Raw genomic sequence first — 20,554 nt, forward strand, 5'->3', positions numbered from 1 at the left:
AAGTAGATGGGGTTTGTTGTGCTGTAAAACTGGTTTACAATAATTCACTCAATTAAGCACGTTTTGTTTTGCAGTCATCAGATTCACTAATGGAGACAAGTTTACAGTTATTGGGTGCTTCCTTCCAGTTCTTCCGTGGTTCATTTTCTAGTTATCGTTTCTTTCATTCATCAAGAGAAAGTGTGAAATTAACTGTAGGTAAGGACACTTGATTGTTCAGCTAGTGACCTGAAAACCAAACTTACCCTTTGTTCAAGATGAAAGACTCCCATTCCCTTTCCCCGTGCAGAGGACAGGTATGAAGCCTACCCATCAGTTACATGCCAGTCAAAAATGGGAGAAATTGGGTTCTGAGATAGCTCAAAGAGTCAGTTTGCTGCTGATTAATGGCAAAGGTGGTGGGCTTTCCTCAGGGGGCCGTTTTTTAGAGCAATCTTCCTTCATATGGAATAGTGATTTCAGAAAATCTTTACTAAAAAGTAAACTAACACAACTTATTTGATCCTAGCAATTTAGGTTAATACTGGTAACCTAGGTGAAACTGTGAAATTAATTTTGAGTTAATTTCCTAGCCTGGTGTCTCTTTTTCCCCCTTACCAGAGCTGGGAGTCAGCTGTCTTTTGTCACACATCTCCACAGCAGCACTTCTCAAGTATCTGTCGATCATGGGAGAGTGATCCATGGAGTACTTTCAGGCACCTCAGTAAGAAAACTGCCAAATGGAGGTAGATCAGTCTTATGAACAACTACGGGAAAGAAAAACATATTTTCAGTTGTCATGAATGAGAATGAATAGCACAATGTGAAAGACAGACCCCTAGGTTGCTTTTTGAAATACTTGTACTAGAGAAGTGCCATAAACAGTGTGAGGCCTTGTTCGTCCATCCCTGTGAGTTTTTGTGGGTGGCAGTTAGCTTTGTAATTTATCTGTCTATGCAGACATTTTGCTTATTACCACAGAACCTGCCTGCCTTGCTAACCCACGACCACAAGAACTGATCTTGCATGCAATCTAGTTTCCTCCCTGCACCTGCTGTAGCAGAAGAGCACTTCATTGCATGCTGTCCACATGATATAGCAGACAGACATTTGCTGGGGCTATGAACCCGCCTCAGTTTTGTGCCTGCACAGGGCTCTGCACAGCTCAGGGGAGCTTTGGCAGTGCAGTGGCACTGAGTCCTCATGGGGTATTTGTGCACTCTTGCAGTTTAAGTGCTTGCTGCAAAAAACTCTTGCTAGCCCAACTGAGTATAATTTTAAAGGTTGTTTTCCTCCTAAAGCAATGTAAGTTGGGGCTGTCTCTTTCATGTCCTCTCATTTTTTTCTTTGATGCCTGAGACGGGATATAGAAATATCTCTTAATACAGGTCAATGATCCATGAGTCACTCTTTTATAGCACCTTATAGCAGATGTTTCCCTGTAGAGAGGGATACATTCCAGGTACAAAGACACTCTTGAAATAATCTTTTGCACTAAGGCTGAGGACGTGGAGAAAGAGGAGCACACAAGGGGCTTGCAAGTGCTTAGAGAATAAGCCTTTGGGATATGTTGTTTCAAAAGGGCCAGCTTCATGTAATTGCAGAATTGGCTCCTGCATGGGTTGGGTTTTTTAGGTCATTCTTGCAGAAACATTTCTTTGAAAAAAGCAACAAACATAAGTCACAGTGTTGAACCTTTCAGTTCAAAGTTTTTGGCATGATGTGTAACAAAAGAATAATCAACTTTTATTGAAGGAATTTGAACATACACAGCATATATAAAATATGAGGGTGATGGGGAATCCTGAGCGCAACAAACTTTGGGGGAATTCTACATCAGCAGCATGCATTTATTAACAACATCTGTTGATGAGGTCAGATCAGGACATTCCTTCCTCTGGCAGAAAGAAGCAACGTGGTTCAGAAATAGCAGCAGATAGCAGGGGCCTCAGATTTATCTTTTGCAGAAAGATCTTCCTAGCGTCACATTAGGACTTGTTCCATTCTGACTCAAAAGGCAGAATGCCAGCTGAAGCACTGCCAAAGCCACTTCCTGCCATGCCTGGATTTTCTTTGGAAACTTCTCAAGTTGATGCTGGCCTTGGTTAGATTAGTAAGAAGTAAGCCCAGGGCTGTGCAGACTGTTAAACCTCACAACCTGGGTTTCAGTTGTTTGTCTTTATCACACAATGACAGTTACGCTATTTCCGCAATGTGTGTTACTCTGAGCTTAAATGTTGGAGCTTTCTCTTCATACTGAGAAACTGTCATGGTTCATTCCATAAGCATCTCTTAATTCATGTATTAAATAGAGTTGATTTCTTTACAAAGTGCTCCAGGGGTTCAGCTACAGACTTTATTTCTTTTTTTTTTTTTTTTTGGAAAGGCTATGAGGAAGCAATTTATTTTTTAGCTGCTGGGGGGGGGAAGTAGGTTTCTAAACCAACTTCAACCATTGCACTGCATCCTTCTACTCTTCTAACATCTCTTCCCACTTTGCTAGACTTCATTGCCAAGAACTGTAGTTAGTACGTCCTGTCCTTTATGGCAAATTACCTCAATTGCAGCTGGTACCCTGAAATATTTGGAGGATACAGTGAAGGGTGAGATTTCTAACACTTTGGAAAAGTGAGGTCCATCTTCTGCCATGCCTCCAGTTTTCAGAACTGGCAGTCTCTCACATCAGACTGCTCTATCTAAACTCCTACCCAAAGCATTCTCATATTGAGCTCAGGCTGACACTAAACTCACAGATATAAACCATGAAAATTATGAATCAACGTTTATTGAAGATATGTACATAAGAGATACAACACTTAGTGAAATATTATATTCACGACTATTTCCAGTATAGAAAGAATGTCTAACTTGTTTTATACATGAAAGTTACAGAAATCAGTTCACAATAAAAGAAAGCATTAAAAGCAAATGACTACCAATCATTTTAAGGAGGAAAGGATCTGAACTACAAAAATAGACTCAGTCTATGAGGCATACCAACTACAATATACAAGAACAGAGCCCAGAGTTGGCAGAAATTATATCATCTGCATTCATTAGGTTTTAATCAAACTGTGCTATAGTTACTGTACAGTATGTCGTTTCAAAATCTGGGGAACTTTTTGAGTGTAAGAAAAAGACCAGCCTTGTCCTTTTTCTTTTTTTAGGTGAACATCTTAAAACTTTCCAGCTCATACCTGGTCACTTTTAAGAGGGGCCACAAGATGATGAATAGGCAGCACACAGCACTCTAGTGTGCAATTCATACTGAAGCACCGTAATGGGACTCACCAAACAGGATAATTCCTGTGCTTTGGGGACTGATTTTAATCTCTTTCCACTTACAGTGGATGATTATATTTATGAAATCCATGCTCAGGGTATCTAGAAAAGAACCAGCTTCTTCTTGCTGTCCCAGGGTCTCTCAGAACCATCTTCAGCCCCAGAAAGGGGAGTTCTTTGTCCCAGAAAGGTGTTATGTCTCACAGATCTGAACTGTAGCCCTGATTTCAGAGGATTTTTGCCACCAAGTATATAGTTCATATGTTTGTTTTATTATCAGACATACTTTTTGTAAATAACAGGCCTCTACAACAACCACAGTAGCTCAAGAAGCATTTAGCTTTGCATTTAATTTCCAATAACTATTAATATCCTTTTTTAGCAATGAAAGAAAGAGTGCACCTTTACTCATGAGTATATCGGTCTTTCTCAGCTACTATTCCTGACAAAGAGATGAAGCAGGGGTTCCTACTTCGACTTCTCAGGTACTCTGGAAAGAACTGGCAGCCACCTCCTGCCTGCAGCCTTGCCCAGACACAGCCATGCGGCTACACTAGCTTTGCTGGTGTCTGTGGTCAAGGAGGAACTGGAAGTGACTCAGAGGGATGCTGTGGTGCTGTGACTGACTAAGGGCTGAATGATGCACAGTGCAGAAGGAGTTGCAAGCAGCCGGAGCATCCAGTGGGAATGCCATTAGATGGATTTTCCCTTATTCATTGTGCCAGTTCAAACAGTGACTTATTGAACTTCTGGTGAATGAAGAGCACCAACATTTCAAGCAAACAAGAAGAAAACAAAACAGAAAGTAATAATTGTAGGTGAACATTAATTCTTAATGTCATAATAAATGCCTTCACAATGCAGCAAATCTGTGCTGGGATCATTTTCACTCACTGCCAGGGAACTACACACATGCAGGTACTAAGACATGCCAGAGTGGTTAGAGAGCTGAAAACTAAAAATAGCATATTTACAATAAGTTGGTTGCATACATGTTTCTGAAAGTTATCATAACAGGATACTCCATAATAGACAGATAAAGCAGTCACTAAGCAGTGGAACCTAATCAGTTGAACAGCCAAAAGGAAACAAACCCAGATACAAATGGAAAACAGAAACCAGAAAAAAACTTTTTAAAGTCTTATTTTCTACTATGTCTCAATACACAGATACCAATTAAATTAAAGCACTGCTACACATACTGTATACACAATTTCACTGAAATTACATACTGAAATTACATGTTTATTATCTACACTAAGTGCAGAGAGGCACTGGACATCATGCTTCAACAAAATGTCAAAACTGGTATCAATAACGTTTTACAGTTATTAGTATTTCAGCACTATTCTACCTGTGGTTCCCATTGACATAACACCTGGTACATTTGATTTAAAATACAAGAAAGAGACTAAAATACAAGGCTATATCGACACCCTTCCTACATGTATATCTACTAGAAATTTAGTCTACAAAATCTCAGCAGAATAACATGGCTCCGTAGATCTCTGAATAGTTGAAGAGATAGATACCCAGAATCAGTCACACTGGGACAGCAGTACTTGCTATTCAATGTTTTTGTTTTGAATCACAGTCAAAAAGCTAGTAGACCATAAAAGATTTTTTCTAATATAATTGTTATTAATATTTATATTAAATATTTTTTATTCCTCTAAAAACAGTTCCTTGTTAATTAAAATAAACTATTTTAGTCACAGCCTTAATGCCAAGAGGCATTTGCCTAATGGGAACAGATGACCATAATAGAGAAGCAACTCTCACTTCTCCTGGTCAAAAAATACAGTGGTTGTTGTCTTTAAAATACGTAAGAAAGCAGGAGGTATTTGTACAGATGGTACCCAATTACATTGGTCCTGTGGTGGTTCTCTTGGTCCCTTTTCAAAAAGGCAAAGGTAGGTGGCCAAATCATGAACTCTTTTCACAGGCTGACTCAAATACACTGTATTGTAGCAAGATGGACTGGGAACCCAGTAACATAATTTTTTGCCTACCCAAATCTCCAGTTTTCTATAAACTGTATTCTGAGTCAGGCAATATACAGGATCAGATCCTAAGAAAGAACTGCAAGATTTGGCAAAGGTAACACCTGGAAAAAAAAAATTACAAAAATGAGGGACAATTGCCGAAGACAGTCAATCTAGAAGATTGTTCAGACCATTAGAAGATTGTTTCATAGTGAACTGCAGCATTTAAGGACATATTGAAATTCCTATTTGCTTTTTGCATTTTGTGCTTTATTTATAATTCATCCCTAAACATAACACAAAAATATTTAATTGATCCTAAATGTTGTAAGAAAACTGGTTTTGTTCTAAGGTACAGATCACCTTTAAAGGATTACCCCCCTACCTTATACAGCCATATAGGAAACATTATAAGAAAATGTTAGTGTGTCTGTAAATTAGTTCTGTAGTGTCTGTAATTTTGTTCAGTCTATACTGTAGTTTCCAGAGAACAAGTACAACCCCTTAAAACCTGTATTAAAAACTAAATCGGTATTAAGCATATAATATTTAACAATATAAATACCTATGCAGCTTTTTTTCATGCATTCTACAAGCTAGAGTTTACATCAGATCATAGGAAATGGGATGCATATAAGAAAGGGGCAGGATATGTTGGATGGAAGTGTATGCGATTGTCTTAAAGAAGGAAGGACAACCTGTAGTACATAAGAACTCACAAGCCCATACAAACCACCAAACCAGAAATGTTATAATCTACAACACTGACTACAAAATCAATTTGTAAACACAGTTTGAATACAGTCTTTGAAAAACTGTAGAAAACAACAACAACAACAACAGAAAAAATTATACAAAAATCCCTGCAAACTACACTATTTATGTACAAAGCACTATACAGCTACCATACAATCCAGGTTGTGATGCTGTTATGAGAGTTTCCCTTCACGTAATAATGTGCACCACAGAGCATCATTAAAAACAATTGCAGGACTCCTGAATTTTGAAAAATCAGACTAGAAGTATTGGACACTCTGGCATCAAACAGCATTGGCTCTGCAGCAGAATGTAGTTAGAAGTTAAAGGTGATCAAAGGTTGAGTGAAGTGAGAAATCTCACAAATGTTATTGCCTCTCCAAATCCTGCATTAGCTTGTTGGTTATTTCCATCCTGGACTAGTAGAGACCTACTCAGTGGCTCAGTCATATGCTTTAGGCTTTTTCAATGTTTGGAGACTGGGTTTTCCACAAGACTGATAGTTGCAACTGCACAACTACCTAATAGATATATTAGGACTTGTATCAACCTGGTAGTGGGAAATCATTAGGATTCCCTCAAGCAGGGGAAGATGTCTCTGGGATGGTGGGCACATGCAAGGTTCCTTAGAGCTTTGTGCCAGGAAGCCCACTTATACAAGAAGTAAAGAAATTAACAGCACCTGGGCATCAGCAGCAGTTTGTCTCATTCATGGCAGCAAATTTCAATTTAACATCAAACATGATCAGGAAGAAAAAATGAGGGAGAGAACCATTGTACAGTCTGTACTCAGGCACTGTTGCTGAGGACTTCACCAGGAGTCTTGCCTTGGAACTGCAGAGTGCAGAACTGCAGAGATTTTTTTTGTCTGAGGACCATAAAGAGAGACAGCCTCGATGTGTATATGGGAAGAAAGATCAATGAAGGAATATGCACTAAACACATTGCTTTGGTTAAATTGTGAGCAAGAATATAACACTTTCAAAAATAACATGGCAAAGATGGACAATTTGTTTATAGTTGGACTGCCTTTGAGACTTCACCATTGCAATTCCATTTTGTCTTTTTTTTTTTTTTTTTTCAGTACTTGAAGATACACTCTACATATCATTATTCAGACAAAGGAAATTGGGTAAATATTTTTCCTTCAAAGTCATCAGTATGTCAGGGGAGAAGAAAATAAATCATATTCCTGAGAGTTTTTCTGCTGGGAACAGGAGTTTCTACATAGTCTTATATGGCGAACTATAGCTGAGGTGAATTGTTACAATGGACTATACACCTATCACAATAACAAATATGAAAAATATCTTAATCGTGGCCTTAGAAGTCACAGTAATAAAATCAAGGATAGTACAGAATAATATTACAGTACATTTTTTATAAAGTGCCCTTATTTATCCTTCTGTAAATTAATTTAAATGCAGCAATAAAAATAGATGCAACTTAAGGACATGAGAAACAGTTATACCTTTATATCTTCACAAAATGATTCTTCTGAGCCAAGTACTAGAGCTCAAAGCCTTTTTAATGATCATTACAGAAGTGAAAGTCAGAGGTGAGGTTTAATACTGCCTGTGGTTTTGGGGGGTTGTGAAACTGCTGCCGTGTCGCTACAACAAGGCTGCAACAACCTAGTGAAGGCGAGGAAGTAAAGAAAATCCAGACAGTTGCCAAAATAAATTTGTTCAAACACTGTTGCTGCAGATTCTCGGATGAACAGTCTGCTCTTCTGAGTATCTAGTGCCAGAAAACTAATGATCCTGGCATGATGGAAAGCAAATCAGAAATCTATATTAGTCATACGTTTTAAAATGGCACAAAGTTTGGAATTCCATGTGCTTTGAGAAAGAAATGGAGATCAGCTGTTTCTCAAGGAAGAAATGGGAAAAAAAAAAAAAAACAACATAATGATAGTGATCCTTATTTTTGTGCTGTTTTAAATTCATTGATGGACTTGTAGCATAGAAACAATAAGGCAAAAAAGAAGCATCTTGGCAGAAATCTTCTAGATATAAGAATCAATGTAATCATAAGTAGCAGACAAAGACTACTCCCTAGGATGGGTTTATGAAATGACATATAATTTAATGGACACAGGAAGGGACTTCATCTTTCCTGGAAGCTTGTGACTCCCATAGATTTCAGTGGGGCTTTCATGTAGTCAAAGAACTGCAGGCACAGGTTTTACTACAGCAAACACAGATTTTTCAAAGACAGACAGAGCTTCTCACTGATTCAAATGGAAGGAACACATCCCATTAAATGGTTCAAATGGCTTATCCTCTTTGAAGCACCTTCATGTGTTTCTTACAATACTGGCGCAGCCTTTGTCTTCAAAGGGAAGCAATGAAAAAACAAATACAGTAGCAAAGTGCTCCACCTCTTCTGTAGTTTTAATGTACGTGTGCTTTAGTTTCAATGAACAGATATTAAGAGAATGTCAACCTAGCTTGAGCAGTAAATGCATAAAGCAAATTCATAAGCACATACTTAATTAAGCATGCAATTAACTGAGTCTTTGCCTGGTCTAGACTTTTCCATGTGCCAGTGTGCTGTCAGTGATCCAAAGGGCAAAGAATATCACAGTTGCACAGACAAGGGGGCGGGAGGACTGACAGAGCAGCAAACGAAATGAATGTATAAAGAAATGTGAATTTGTTTAGTAACTACACGGAAAACAAATCACTTTCCACTGTGCTTCAACGTTACCACCCCAGCACTACAAACACAAAAGGTTTGCCAGATGTGAATTAATGCATCAACACTCCTAGTGAAACTAAAAAGAGACTGGCCAGTACCAGCCCTCCCTGTTGAAATGTGAACCTTGTTATTAGCTGAAGTGGCCACCTCCTGGGTTATTATCTGTTTATTTAGTTGAGTAGCAACCAAACCTCATGTGGAATGACCAAATCAAGAAATGCAAGCCAAGAGTGAGTTACATTTTCCCAGAGAAATGGAAAGGTTTTTGATAGTTAAATACAGTGCTGCGCTGGATTAACACTATATTAAATATTCAGTCAGTCTAAAAGTAGAGGAGTATACCAAGCCAAATATTTTTACTTCCCTCACATCCACATTCAAGTAGAGAAACACCATTGTAATTATCTTTCGAAACATCCCTGAGTAACTGTCTACAGAATTATTACTTCAAAATCACAGTCTGCTATTCTAGTCCTATCAGAAGACCCAAATTTATTCCCCTTATGTGGGTGAGGTTTCTCTAGCATCTCATTCTTTCCTCCACTAGTCTTCATCCAAAGAAGCGCTCTTCAAAGGACAATACATCCCAAGTGGATAAGTGTAAGCATTTTCTAAGTGTTTCTCAATATTTAATTTTGTAGACCTGCCTAGTCACATGTTGCTGGCATTCTTATTTGTTTCCAGTTGTTATGCAGTTTCAAATGACAATGAAAAGTGTATGGACCAGTTTTCTAAAGCTGCTTTCAAGGCAAGCAATCTGTGCGGCTGCTCCTAAGAAAGTGCTACAGCTAAGAGCACGGAAAGTCGCCCATTAACGGGTGAGCCGTGCCATAAAACAGCTCAAGAATGATGAATAAACACTTGTCTGTTATTCTTGGATATAACTACCACCCAAGTCACAGCAAATTTCACTTGATGTGAGCCGGTAACCTTGGAGTGGGCATTTTAGCATACCTACACACTGTCCCAGGCACATTTCTGGCACGTAATCCAGTCATAAAAATGTCTTCAAATGCAAACTGAGAGAAGCAGCAGCTATCTATAGGTTAAGTCTGGATATGCTAATACCTATGACTAAAGAAAAGAGAAGACCACCTGCCAAAATCTTTTCTGAGTGTCCTACAATTCCATCCCACACACACACACACACAAAAATCCTTAAGATCCTGTAGGGGGCCTCTGGAAAAGGTCTCAACCTCTAATACTTGTTAGAGACCTACAGAATTCACAGTGGTTCAATATTTGTTAAATTATACAGGTCATTTTGCTTAGGATTGTAGCCATGGCATGCAAGTGAGGACAAAAATGCAGTGGTAAGAAAAATATTGCATGACAACAAATGTTTAAATGGGGACTACTCTGACAACGGATTTGATCTTGCACACCATTAATCATGCAAGTAGCCTTGGCTGGCTCAGGTCTGTGTGCATTTTCAGAGATATTTATATGAATGCAGATGAGCAAAAGCAGATTATATTTATATTTTAATAGCTTTTACAGGGTCAAGTAGCACTCTACATTAAATACATTATTCCTGTTTAAAGACATGACAGGTCTGAGCACAGACACTAAATGGCCTACTTCCATAAATGTTTCAGCCCTGTTTTCTACCATTTTTACATTTTCCATATGCTCAGATTCTGATTAATTCTGAGAACTGAGAGATACCCCAAAAAATTGCACAAATCTTGTTCTGTGGGTAGAGCCTCCCAAGGCCACATGGTTTAGCTTCACTATAGAACATTGCTAATACTATGATGTCATTCACCAGTGTCTTATAATTGCTGAGTATTAACAAGCACCTTTAAAAACACTTCACAGGGTGATTATTGTGACTGTAATTTCTTCTGACAGGATGACTCTGCTGTACTATATTGACAAAACACCATCTCATTAATTCAAATGCCACGTGCTCTAAGAAACATTTCTCTGACATTAGAGAGTTATATTAATTGTTACTCTGCAAAAGAGAGAGAGATGTATAATCAATATACTGGTCTAAATCCTGAAATTCTGGTTTATTCTTCATTCAGTCATAACCCTGGAAAATTTTATTAGCCTTATATGGAATTTGGCTTAGCAATGAATTCAGGATTTAGACATTCTCTGAAATACGACATCCACTTGAAAGATGGCTTTCACTTCATACCAAATACTACTGATGATCACATTCAGAAACTCTCAATTTCTTAGAGCAATGGATTCAGAATTTTGTTTATAGCTCACTATCAAGCACCCAGCCATGACATCCATGATCAGTCTTAGTAGTACTTTACTTTAATAGTCACATCTGCATGAGGGATCCCTCTGACATCAGTGGAGCAGGGTGAATAGTAAGGTGCTGCCTGCTTTGATTAAGAATGGCAGAACTGAGCCCATCGTATTCTGTATTTGGTACATGAGGCATGGATTTAGTGAAGGAACTACCACCCCTGCATAGATACCACTTTGTATTTTATGATGCATTGTGTTCGCAAAGCAACACAGCCCCATCATAAAATAAAGGCTGCACCTGCCCTGGGACACCTGATAAAAACACATCATATGCACATACAAATCTATGGTCTTGTCATGATGCTAAGTACTAGTTGTACTGATCCAGCCAAATGCCTGGTGTAACTTATTGAATTCTATACATTAATCTTTCCCCTGGATCCAAGTTCAGTATAAAGTACAACTACGCACAAAAAGACAGTGCTTGTTATAATTAAAACAAACAGAAATCTTTATGGACATTTTCAAAATATATATTTTTAGCTATACGCTGCTAAATAGATCAAGCATGCCACAAAAATCACCAAAACACCTGAAGAGTTATGTAGTGTTATGTTTCTCTTGTATTTGTGACCCTGAGTCCCTGTAGTGAATCATACTGGCATTTAGATTTTCACATTTTGCAGCATTTACATTCTCTGTGTCTTGAATGAAAGGAGAGGTGGGTGAGAGCACATTGCACTGAATGGAGTATTCTCCAGCTGCATTATGGGTAACACAAGGGAGACAGATGGTTATGGATCATTGCTTGGCACAGACACTATGACTTGATGATATCTTCACTAAGTTTCAGCTAAGAAATTAAGTAATCAGAAACTGTAGATGTTAAAAAAAAAAAAAAAAGGAAAAAGAAAAAAAAAAAGGAGAAATCTTCTTTAATTGTGATATCTTTTGCAGAAGATAGCTTCAGGGCTTATTAAAGGTGGAGCTAGGAATCTCTTCCCTTAGTTTTCATGTTTCCAAGGCTCTTCTTCAACAACACTGAAGTCTGAAGATTTGCCATTGGTTGCCAGTGTTACCTGCAAGTAATTATCATCAACAACTGACTTAAAGGTCAAGGCACTTTGACAAGAAAGGTCCTAAGTGTTATATGGTCATGATATTTACAGGAATTATATACACCATGTCTTATTACATATGTAAAACATATTTATTCAGAATTCACAACACTCCAAAATAGTGAGACTCCTGTTCATTTATTATACGAACTAGAAAATATTTGCAGTAGGAAAAAGTTCCTTTCTATCTCCTATAGATTTCTCTGGATTATTTTAAAAATGACTTCTTTTTTTTCTTAATGTAGAAAGTAATAATTTTTCAGTCAAATTCCTTAGTAAGCAGAATATGTGATGCAAGGACATGAAACATATGCAAGGCCATAATAATCATAGATGTGTATCTATACAAATTACAATCACACCACATTTAAAGAAATGGAGGAGAAGATATGCTATGGAAGTATTGTTGATCATATCACTATTTCTAATGATGTAGTAAAAGATTTTGGCTATAGTCAGAACAAAAATTTATAGTAATGCTATGTCTCTCTCCGAAAAAGTACAGAAAAACATCACTCTTGCATGTGCTAAAGGTTTTAGCTTTTAAGGATGGTAGACAACCTATAGTAATCTACCATCTCACAGTAAACACTAGCCAGTACATTACATCCCAGAAATCAATATAAATAAACCCATGCTTCAAGAAAGATAGTTCCAGACAAATGACTTAAAAAGTTTAAAAAATGTAAAATGTCAATTTGATTTTACAAAAGTGATCTAGATCTTTATAACTGTGAGAGAACCTTTCATTTAACTATAAATGGATGGCTCACTCTTGCGTAACTTACCTTGTAAGTTAACATTCTCAGCTTCAAATGAAAACTTAAAGACAGAGTTGAAATTCCACATGCTGAATAAACGGGATGTATGGAAGCATTGAGACATGGACACATGACAAAATGCACTGATTTTTGAAACAAAGTCAGACTTTTTCTTAGATAAGTGAAAGGAGGAAACATGCAAATACAGGAATGAACAGCTTATTCAGAAATGAAAATCATATAGAGTCATGTGAAACATGATAGTAAAAAAATACAAAAATATCATGCACTAACAACCATTCTGCCCCCGTATAAAGGTAAACTACTTATTAAAAATATACATTGACCACGCAAAGTTATAACTACTAGAATTATACATAGAATATATTACAAAAAGTAAATAGAAAGTAGATTAGCTTTACCAAATTCTGACCAGAGTTGCAGTGAGCTTTTCAACCCAACAGTGCATTTGACTGGATGAAGAGTTATCTCTTCAGATTTAGCAGCTGGCTGTTTTGAAATCCCAAATCCTATACTCTGTAGATGACTTCCATATGATCCAAATGCTTTGCAAATGTCAGCATCTATTCATAGCTTATAAAGAAGGTCGTAACATCACATCCTTTTGACAACTTGCCAACAGGCACATGGACAAGTCAAAGAACCTGCTCAGACTCAGTCTTGTGCTCACTCCAGTAAACCCTGGTTCTTTTCATGAGTTTAAAAGTGCAAAATGAGATCGCAAGCAGAGCACACATAAAACAAGGAAAATGGACAACCACCTCTGTCTCATAAATCACTGGTCCCATATTTTAATTAAAAGGTCTGGTTAGGATGACATATTGTACCATTAATTCAAGTGTTTGAGGTAAGCTAATGCCTCAAGTGAAGGAAATGATATGAGAAACTGAAGGAGAAAAGAAAGTGCAGCAAGTGTTGCATCAATGGGCTAATACTTTCTAGCTTAACTTGGATCTCTGTGCAAATCTAAGAGACTGGAAAGAGATAAAATTATCAGTATTCAATTCCATGAACCTGATTCAGACTGATATATAGTAGCTAAATTTGTCTTAAACCCACTGAAATTAGCATAGTCTATTTCAGTGAGAAACAGTTTTCCAAAATTTTTAAAATGAGTTAACCAAAGAGTGTGCGTTTGTGCAGCCGTGCCTATTTTTAACGAAAAAAATACTCTATCAAGCGAGATCTTTCTTTTTTCCTTCAAATTTTTACCGCTTTTGTGTCCTTTCCTTTTTTTTTTTTTTGAGAAATAGAAATTTTATGACAAATTTTAATTTTGTGTAAGCATGTATTCTTTTTCCTTTTGAAAACTCTTTTTCTTTAATTTTTCTCACGGAAAAAGAGTGGGTCAAAAGAGGAAGGGGAGAGTCATGTGAGAACAAAATGTTTGTTTTCATTTTTAAAAATAATGTTATTTAATATGTGGAAGATTCAAGGAAAAAATGAGGATAAGATGAAAGTATTTTGTTTCCTGAACTCAGTATTACTTGAAATGACTTTGAATTATCTGGAAATTCAGGTTCGGCCTGACATACCTAGAAGTAAGAATTAGAAAAAAAATATATTGTAAAGAACATTTCCAGTCAGGCTGGAGACAGGTGAAAAAGATGGAATAGGACTTACAATACAGTGATCTGACAATGGACTTAGTGTAGGAATTCACAGTTAGAGTCTGTTCGGATAAATGGCTAAGGCAGACTCACTGGCAAATTCACTGTGTCAAAGATAGTGTACAGGATCACATTAGAGTATTAATAAATACAAAAAAGACTATGAAATTAAAAGTTCCAGCTTGTTTCACTTTCCTTCTCCTCCTCTTCAAAAACTCTTGATTTTTAACTGCCCCATCCTAGTGGTAGGTGCCTAGTAAACTTTTAACCACTAACCTCCCCAACTGTTTTCTCATTCAACTGGTGGGGTTTCCCAAGCTCACTTTGCTCTGGATCAAGACATTATTACTATTAATAATCCATGTTAGTTACAGCAAGGATTAGAGAGACAATACAATGTTTGTGTCTTAATAACTTAGAAACAATGACAGAAGCAAAGCATAAGCATGCTGTATGAGTGCAGGAGCATTCTGATGCTAAAGTGCATTCAACATGTCCATCACCGAGCAGCATATAATGGATGGCAGTCAGCAAATGACAACATCTGAATCTGAATTGCATCTACCCTTCACTTGGGTTGGGAATTTAAGTTCTGTGTTGCCATAAGAAATTAAGTAAATGTCCATAGAAGGTGATGCCATACTCTCTGTTTCTTGGCATATTCCATAATATGCTGCCATCTTGCCTTTTGATATGTAAACAATGTACATGATTTTTCCCCTCAAATTACAACTTTTAAAAAGAGTGCAAAAAAACATATTTTGAACTGCTCAAACTCATTCAAAATGTCTGGGGTTCATGGACCTTGTCACATTGTTATTTTCAGAGTGATTTGAAAAATACATGCAGGTTAAAAAATAAGACAAAATAAAGCATGCAGTGCTATATACATGTCTCGATATCCATAAATGTGAAAGGTACCTTGCACTCATCTACTATGACTGAGTTGTGAGCTGCAAAAACACATTGGTTTGAGTTGTTTTCCCTATGATTCTTCATGTCATCACAGATTGACTGAGTTTTGGTCATTTCAATGTCTTCATGCCCTTTATGATGGGAATCAATGGTGTCAAGTTCTGCCTTGGAAAGGTGGTAGACAATGCCAGCACCAAAAGAATCCCCCACTACATTGACTGACGTTCTCATCCGGTCCCTACAAAAGAAGCAAAAGACAGAGGTTGAATGACATGAGACGAATTAAAACTAGGGCATGGAAGTCCTGTTAATGTTACAGCTACTGCATTTATTTCAGAAAGTTTAAGGCATCTTTAGAACAGAAATGTCAGCAGCATTTTGTTTTCCATGTCTCATTACATTATCATGGCTACCACAGCATAACCACTGGAAGATAGAAAATAAAGCTATTAGCTATTGACATGTTAATTAGCACAACACACCAATAAACTTTGTCTCAACTTCACAGCACTAGTGGCATGACACAGAGCTTTTCATCTCCTTTTTGACTTCTTTTTCCTTTTCCCTCTACCTTTCAATTCTGAATCACACTGCAATTGCACTACTGATTGTTAGGCCAGAAGAATCCAAACTCATCTGTTTTTGCTGGTAGGTTCTTTTGCCTGGCATTAATTTTGGAAAGGTACTTCAAAATATTTCTTTCAGAAGTACTATCCTTCCTATACTTACATTCTTCATTGCTACAGCTACACAGTACAGATGTGTTTATTCCCCAAGCAGGGTTGGATGAGCTGGTAGTAACAATGCCGCTGAAGACAAGTCTGAAATGCAATACCTACTAGTGGATCAGAACTGCTGGTAAACACAGCTCTGAGGTTTTCTAGTGTGGCTAGAGCTTCTCAAGTCCACAGGAATATTTTTAAATGACATTTTCCTAAAAAGAAACTGAAATGACAAGCTCCTTTTGCACATCCTCCTACCAGCTGCAGAAACCTACATATTTGTCTTACTTTGAGAGCCAGCCAACACATGTATTTAAAATCAGTGTGCACCTCCCTTTTGCTCTCCTCCTCCCAGCTTCAGATTCCTATGCAATTTTCCTGTTTCCAACCATGATCTGATAAATATAATAAATCCACAGAATACCACATTTTTCCGTGTCAGCTGTAGTCTGACTGCTGAATTCTGCTTCATTTCACCATTCTGAGTGATGATATCATGTTATTCAGTTGTATATAAAATATGTAAATCATCTTTTCCGTTTGCCTGCCCAAGCTGTAAATTCCTCTCCTATTTTTCTCTGAAGCAGAAATTGGAGCTGCACACTATTCTTCACAACTCTTAGTGACAAGATAGGTAATAACAGATAGAGTACAGTAGTAGATCCAAAGCATGTCAGAGGATTGACCAAGTCCTTGAATTCTTCTCAGTGAGCCAAAAGATAATGACAGAAAATGAATTTACTATTTTATCTTCACGTTCTCAACTCTGCTACTCCATCTTGTATAATTTTAGTAGTATATCTGGCACTGAAAGCTATCAGAAGCAGGCAGTTGAGGCTTCTAATGTAGGAGAAAAATACACAAATATTAATAGTAGAGTGGTACCTACATCTCCCCTTCTGAGGACTACTGCTGGCACAACAGAAATATATATCTTTACTACTTAATATTACTGGAGAGATGGCTGTTGACCAGAATATACTTTGCTGCAGCAGCACAGGACAATATAAAAGCCTCTAGAAGCCAGTACAACTTAAGAGGACTACTGACTCCTTGTCAGCTCTGTGCAGGTGACAGAATGATATCCACATCATCAAACAAGATAAAGTATATGGCTTGTCATATGTTCTGTCTATATTTACAGCTTCTGTATTCAAATGTTGAAGAAAAAAAGCTTTGGTAAAGTCTGTTGGTTAGTTGTTTCATGTCAGAGGACCTGCAATGGAGCTCAAGGTCTTGAAATGAAAGTCAGTCCTTCCAGTTTGAGGAATCTGTCAGTAAAATGACCTAAGGAATGACCTTCCCTGTTTCAGTTTGCTTTCTTATTTATCTTTGGTTTATATCCTGCTCTAGAACAGTTTCTTTCGTAAAAGTATTTTACTTTATGTACAGAAAGAAATAGAATTCTCCACTAGGAGCATAAAAAATTTGATACCACAAATGCCCAAGTTACCCTGTAACTTGCTGACAACATCCTGATGGAACCAGTATTTTCAGCATTCATCCCTAATATTACATCAGAACTATAAGAAACAGAAATACGAAGATCAGAAAACTGTTTTGAGCTATGTCTGTGGTGGAGACACATCATTAGGAAGAAGAAAATAGATAAGAAGATCCTTGGCTCATAGAGACTGATTTCAGTAGCTCTATAACAATTTAAACCACCTGAGAAGCTGCTTTATGATGTCTCCTACTTCATCAAATAGCCTATTTCCTCCTTTGATTCATCTGTAGAGTCTTGTAGTTCTTTAATATTAGTTGCTGAAAAGCACTAAGGATAAACATTGCTTCACTACTTTTTTCTGCACTGAGCAGCGGAGTCAGCACAACTTACAAAAGCCAGTCAACAGCGACAAGTAAACTGATGTCCTGGGTAGGGAGACCCACTGCAGTAAGGATCAGAAGCATAGTGACAAGTCCAGCGCTGGGAATACTGGCAGCTCCAACACTTGCAAGGGTGGCAGTCAGACTGCAAAACCAAAAATAAAATGGAAGTAGCAGGAAAAGGAATATACACTTTCACTGTATACTCATGTGATCATTAGGAAGGTCTTATTTTTTAATCAGTTCTTCCCATAAAACTAAAGACTATATGATAAATCATGGTAAGCTCAGGCCATAGTTTTCACACTTGTGTATCTCCAAAAATATTTATTATGGGGGATGGGGGCAGATCTGTGGGTTTGTTCTGAGAGTTGTAAGAGAGTTGTCTAAGAGTTTTAAGCTCTGTAAGTTGGTTAGGACATTCAAATATTTGGACTGGTGCTGTTTTCTGAGCTCTATCAAAACATCTAGGGTACAGAATCCTGAGTTTTGATCATCCAGACTTGCTGAAGTTCGGTGGCTACAGGTTGAATTTTAAGGGTGGTTTATTTCTGTTTATTTATGTTACTTGAAGACTGAATTGTAAGGTAATGGCTGGAAGTAGTTATTATCAACTACAGAAGAGTAAGTCTTTGTATCCAGAAGTCCCACAGCAGAAGACAGTGGTGTACCAACCATATATATAAATCACCCTAGATGACAAAGCAAAATTCATCTTATTGTTTCATAAATCCACACCTGTCTTTGTTTTTGCCTCTCATTTTTTTGATGAACACCTCTACAGAGAATGTATGTGCTCCAAATATTTTTAAAAATACAACATAGACCATAACAAATATCAACATCATGAAAAATAAAATTTGTCGGAGAACAAGTGAAGGGGTAAAAAACATGGAAGAGAAAGAAAGGGAGAGGGAGGGAAAAGAAAAATTGAAAAGGAGAAAGGAAAAATAAAAAAGGAAAAAGAAAAAGGAAAAAAAAAGAAAAAAAGAAAAAAACCCACATACAATTAGACATCCCTTTGCAGGAGTTTCTTCAGTGTTAAAAGGCTTTAATAAGAGAAAGATGGGTGAAAACTAAAGGAAGAAGGCAAACTTGGTAGCCTTCACTTGTGGTTTTCATTTTAACTATTCAAAATGTTAGGCCTGATGTCTTCATCAAGTTTTCCATTGTCAATTAACTTCAGCTGCAGCAGTCATAGCTTTGCCGTTATTGTTTATTAGTCACTCTACCTAATAGGTCTTAAAACTCCATTACAGTAAAGAGTATTGAATCACTCTTCTCCATTTTTAATGGACACTTTCCTTTGTCTATCCAGATATTCAGCTTAGTCCTAGATATGACAATTTGGTATTAAAAGATTTGAGCTAATATTTGCTGGGTTCAAGATAAAAAGTCTAGGAGTATCCAGATGATGCCACAGGCAATCTCACCCTCAGGCTAGGCTGTTCTCAGTCCATTTGGTTTGCTCTTCATCAAAGTCAGAAAAAGCACAGGCAAATGTAAATACTTGGATAAATTTTCTAGGTGCGCTTTTTTCTTCCAATGTATATAAACAGATACATTCTAGAAAGTTAATGCTCCATGTATCACTTGTAGCATCCCTCTATAATAAAAAAGGCATTGTATTGGACTGAGGATGCTTTATTTCACGTTGCATTGTCAACTGCAAAATCATGTAAAACACCACTAGCATGCACTAAAGCTGCAAATGATAGAAGATGCATGTCACCAGAAAACCAGGACCTATGTATATGACATTCCTTTGCATATCATTATTAGAAATCCATGGATTTCATACTGAATCTCACAGTTACTGAGAAGACATCCAACCCAATGCGTCACATTTTACACTCTGTAGAAACCAAGTATTTTTAACTGACCTCACAGTAACTATCTGGCCCCCATCCAGCTCAATTCCATTCATCTGTGCGATGAAGATGGCAGCCACAGCTTCATAAAGAGCAGTTCCATCCATGTTAATAGTTGCTCCAACAGGAAGAACAAATCTTGTTACACGCTTATCAATGCCTAGATTTTCTTCAAGACATCGGAATGTGACAGGTAAAGTTCCAGCACTGAAGGAGAGAAAGCAAAAAAATAGAGAAGACAATATAACAAATACACATAAGGGAGCAAAGTCAGAAATTCTGCTATAATTTTTTGCATTTTCTACTTCCACTTTCTGCTGTGATTCAAGCCTTTTTTAGCCAATTTTTAAATTAAGCCTACATTTAGGTGGATGTGGGACTGAGGCCAAGACATGGACCCTACTTGAAAGAGAGATGAGAGGTTGAGAGACTATAGATGAATTTTTCAGCCTAATTTATGAATTATTTATTGCATTTTGTTCAAAAAGATAAGTTCCAGATGTTTTCTGATGGACAGTGTATGGATAAATCCTAAATTTCTTTGATTGTGAATTTGCTTTGAATGGATATCAGCGTCACACTGAGGAACGAAAAAGCTAGACAAAGATACAAACCATGGATTTCCCTGACACTATAGTACAGAAGAGGATACGAAATACAGCTGGAGGATAGGAAAATATGCGAAAGACAGCTGGAAGAGGAGAACAGGTCCTTGCACAGATCCATGGTGCCTTGCTTTTGTGGGAGTAGTTCAGGCTATTATATTCACTTGCTCAAAATAAAACATCTT

General features: G+C 37.3%; 1 protein-coding gene across 7 annotated transcripts in view; it reads right to left on the reverse strand.

The window, feature by feature from the left end:
• Positions 1-2,748: 2,748 nt before the first annotated feature.
• Positions 2,749-20,554, reverse strand: part of SLC1A2 (solute carrier family 1 member 2) — a 102,517-nt gene continuing 84,711 nt past the window's right edge. For 6 of the 7 annotated variants that reach the window (XM_065838840.2, XM_071809088.1, XM_065838842.2 and 3 more), the window contains 4 exons: positions 19,777-19,971; positions 17,904-18,038; positions 15,351-15,582; positions 2,749-11,998 (listed from right to left, as the gene is read on the reverse strand). In XM_065838840.2, the coding sequence (XP_065694912.1) occupies positions 11,924-11,998; positions 15,351-15,582; positions 17,904-18,038; positions 19,777-19,971 (637 nt within the window). In that variant the 3' untranslated portion in view covers positions 2,749-11,923. The remainder of the gene's footprint in view (positions 11,999-15,350; positions 15,583-17,903; positions 18,039-19,776; positions 19,972-20,554) is intronic. The other variant, XM_065838841.2, reaches the window with a different exon arrangement.

The sequence above is a fragment of the Patagioenas fasciata genome, chromosome 5 (genome assembly GCF_037038585.1).
Source record: "Patagioenas fasciata isolate bPatFas1 chromosome 5, bPatFas1.hap1, whole genome shotgun sequence".
Taxonomy (NCBI): Eukaryota; Metazoa; Chordata; class Aves; order Columbiformes; family Columbidae; genus Patagioenas; species Patagioenas fasciata.